The sequence below is a fragment of the Rutidosis leptorrhynchoides genome, chromosome 2 (genome assembly GCF_046630445.1).
Source record: "Rutidosis leptorrhynchoides isolate AG116_Rl617_1_P2 chromosome 2, CSIRO_AGI_Rlap_v1, whole genome shotgun sequence".
Classification (NCBI taxonomy): domain Eukaryota; kingdom Viridiplantae; phylum Streptophyta; class Magnoliopsida; order Asterales; family Asteraceae; genus Rutidosis; species Rutidosis leptorrhynchoides.
Genome location: NC_092334.1, coordinates 610,748,023 through 610,751,940, shown reverse-complemented (window position 1 = coordinate 610,751,940; position 3,918 = coordinate 610,748,023). Strand labels below are relative to the sequence as shown.

Below are 3,918 nucleotides of genomic sequence, written 5' to 3'. Positions count from 1 at the left end.
TAAATTGTAAAGGATACCACTAAATTATACTACTCGGACCCATATATTTGTCGAGTTTATAATTTTTTTGAACGTAAACTATCACTAAAATAGCATTCTAATATAATTAGTACTGAAAAAAATTTCGGGACCCCATTGAGTTATAATTCTAGAATCGCCACTGGTTCCAACATCGTGTTCGAACCCCTGTCAGTGACTCCTAACCACCGTTAAATTTTTTTTTCACTAAAAGTAAAAACAATGGATCAGATGACATCAAAATATAAGATTTTTCATATTCACATTACACAAGCAAAGAGTAATCTTTTCTTTTCTTACTTAGATGTATGTAGCCAAAACCTATGTCAACCTAATTGAATTATCATGTGATTGTCTCAACCCTTTCTTTGACTACCCCGATATGTTTATCTAGAAAGGTTTGACTACCCTGATATGTTTATTTAGAAATGTTCGAACCCACAACCTAAGGTGAGGAAGTCAATACGTATTACAACTAGGAGACATTAAGATTAGATAATGTGTTGAAAGTTAAAACTAGCACTTGATATGTAGGTACAAATTTAGTGATGTGACGGTATACACGATGCGAAGTCAGAAACCGAAAAGCTGGAAATCATGGACCATGATTTGGACAGGTTTACCCGTCGGACTCATTAAGAAAAGTCAGCCGTCTGACAGTAACCTTCCTTTAAGTCTGTTACCAACCACACAGTTTTGGGTATGCAAATATTGAAATTAAAGTGAAGCACTTGTCAACTTGCAAACAACAGACCAGTTACATATCAGATTCACCAAATTGTTAAAGAAAGCGACCCAGAGCCCTAAAAGGCCAGCTGATAATGTTCAAACTCTGGTCAACAAATTGAAACTGAAATAATACAAGTCAAAACATAATTTAATAAGACTTATAGCTTTTGATTATTGATTGATATTATTGATCCGATTAGATTGTGTTGTTTGACTTGGTTGCAGAAGCTTTCATGTAGACTGGGTGAAGTACATGGCCTTCTTTGGGCTCGACATGCACCCACTTACGGCCACTAAGCTTGTTGTGTTCAAATTTGACAGATCCTTCTTTCAAAGCGTAGAGTGTATGGTCTTTGCCGATCCCAACGTAATCTCCTGGGTGAAAACGGGTCCCTCTTTGTCGTACTATTATATTCCCGGGTATCACTCTCTGTACCATCAACACGACTATGTCAAATAACACGAAATGCTTTTATTTAGAACAAGGGTATATACTCAATTTAGTTAAATCCTTTTATCAGTAAGTGTGTGATTCTGAATATAAAAAATCAATACTCAGTTAAAGCCTTATAGGAGGTAGTGTTTAGATATGGTTTTGCTATTAGAAAATGTAGTAACTAATAATCACATTCTTGGTAGTTTTTCAGTGTTTGAGGATTCCAATTACTTATGAAATCAATATATAAAAAGGATAAAAATACCCTCACATGTTAGGCATGTGACATTTTGACCTGACTGAACGGACAAATCTAATGAAACTAGGTTAAGCGGACAACTCGTGAAATGAAATAACTATAGAGACATCTAGTGATATTAAAGTAACTAACGGATCAAACAAGAATTTTGGGACAAACACTAGAACAATCCAGGCAATTTTTTCTAAATATAACGACCCAAATGGAATACATTTGGTGGGCAAACGAGAAGTCTCTGACGCTCAATTACATTTAAATTAGAGGTATACAAATAAATTATTTAGCCCTTGAAAAGACCATCTTTGGTGGTGCAGCTGTTATAAGGTTGAGAATCCAGATCTGATTATCTAACTTTCATATAAGCATATAAGCAAAGAAAAATATATTTTTTAAATATAACCAATTTTAAAAACATAAGCAAAGCAAATATATGAGTGATGTACTCCAAGGTCCAGAAACAAAACAGAAAAAGGACTTCTTTTTTATCGATCATTCAAAGAATAACATACTTAAAGACAGTGCCAAAAACTAAAACGTACAAAAGAACACTGAAAACTGCAGGAATACCTACTGTTAATCTGAAAGAAGAATCAACGAGGAAAAAAAAAAAAAACTGTGAGATCTTAGCAAGATGATAACTAAAAGCCTATTAGTTACGGATAGCTACAATTAATCAATACCTATATTAGATAGAATCATAACACACGCTTACAATAACAGATAGCAATTTATAATTAGCAGAATAAATAAGATTTGGTATCCAGATCTGATTATCTGACTTCCATATAAACATATAAGCAAAGCAAAATCTATTTTTTTATATATAAGCAAAACAACTATATGAGTGATGTACTCCAAGGTCCAGAAACAAAACAGAAAAGGACTTCTTTTTTATCAAATCATTCAAAGAATTACGTACTTTAAGACAGTGCCAAAAACTAAAACGTACAAAAGAACACTGAAAACTGCAGGAATACCTATTGTTAATCTGAAAAAAGAATCAACGAAGAAAAAAAATGTAAGATCATAGCATGATGATAACTAAATGCCTATTAGTTATTCCTATATTAGATAGATACACACGCTTACAATAACAGATAGCATGTTATAATTAGCAAAAAAAAAAAAAAAAAAAAAAAAAAAAAACTAATTACATAAAAGAGGTTAAAAATGGCTATATTACTTGAGACTCACCTCACCACCAAACTTCTTTAAACCAAGAAACTTAGGATTCGAATCACGACCATTCTTGCTCGATCCAGCTGTTTTTTTGCTAGCCCAGCGTCTGAACACCGTGCTTAATCCATCTCCAGTCACATCTATAATTCAATAATTTCACAACTTGTTACCATAACTACAAGCAAATGAACGAATGCTGAAAGCTTTGAAATGTTAAATACCAGTTGCAGAACTGTACAGAGGGATTCTAGTAATCAAGTCACTAACAGTTGATCTCTTACACAATGAAGCTGCAAAATTCATCGTCTCTTTTTTAACACAAATCTGTACAGATAAATCAAACTCATAAAGAACTTAAAAAAAGCCACTTCAATTATACAACAAGTTACTGAAGGTGACTTTAATCTAATCACAATCACCATTAAGAAGTAAACATTTAGAAACAAGCATTACATATTAATCTTCATAATATTAACTATTAAGAACATTTTCGCGCATAAACAACCATTTAATCAGTGATTTTATGAAAGCTTTTAGAAATCTATTGCACTGATGATCAACTAGTAAATTAAGGTCAGATCAAAAACACATAAGTTTGAGGTCAGTGCCCTAAACTTAAATAAGGCTAAGCTTTTTTGAGGTGTATCCAATAATTTTAGGTTAATGAGCTGCGTAAGGTGTACTAAAACAAATTACACGATTTATTGTGCAAACCAATAATTTAAAATCTAATCTGATTGTGAACGAAAAATTTAAACAAACTACGTTTTTATATTAAACAGATTACTTAATGAATTATATAGATTTAGATTCAAATATGATTGAATTTATGTTACTATTGGAAGAATTGAAGAAAAACAATTGCAAAATCAACAGTCAATTAGATTAGAATATAAAACCTAGATTAACTTCAAAACAGAAATGAAAAGAATAAAGTAACACAAACCTGGAGGTTAAACGATATAAGTGAAACTGAACCGCAAAATGATTCTCCGAAGATCAACGTCCACAAAATAAGAAGCCGCCGGTAGCCTGAACGATTAAGTCGATGTGGTTACAATACAAGTGAGTCAAGAAATGAAGAGAATCAGTTTTTGCATTTTAGATCCTTTGTGATATGTGAATTTTACATTTCAGTCCCCAACATATCTGTTGGTTAAGAAGTTAGGTTAACATTAACAACGTCGCATAATAGCAAGTGATGTTTTCTTAATTCTTATAGCTCGGTTTCTCTTTGTTTTGTGATTTGGTGGCTTGTTAGGCGTTTTCCCGTCGTTTTTGCGGCTAGGCTAGCCCT

At 32.6% G+C, this 3,918-nt stretch overlaps 1 protein-coding gene across 1 annotated transcript; it reads right to left on the bottom strand.

Moving 5' to 3' along the window:
* Positions 1 to 735: 735 nt before the first annotated feature.
* Positions 736 to 3,718, bottom strand: LOC139893480 (uncharacterized). Its single transcript, XM_071876642.1, has 4 exons — positions 3,568 to 3,718; positions 2,843 to 2,945; positions 2,637 to 2,761; positions 736 to 1,177 (listed from the first exon to the last, which is right to left on the bottom strand). The coding sequence occupies exons 2-4, from the start codon at positions 2,922 to 2,924 to the stop codon at positions 944 to 946; spliced, it is 441 nt and encodes a 146-aa protein (XP_071732743.1). The 5' UTR covers positions 2,925 to 2,945; positions 3,568 to 3,718; the 3' UTR covers positions 736 to 943.
* Between the last annotated feature and the right edge of the window lie 200 nt (positions 3,719 to 3,918).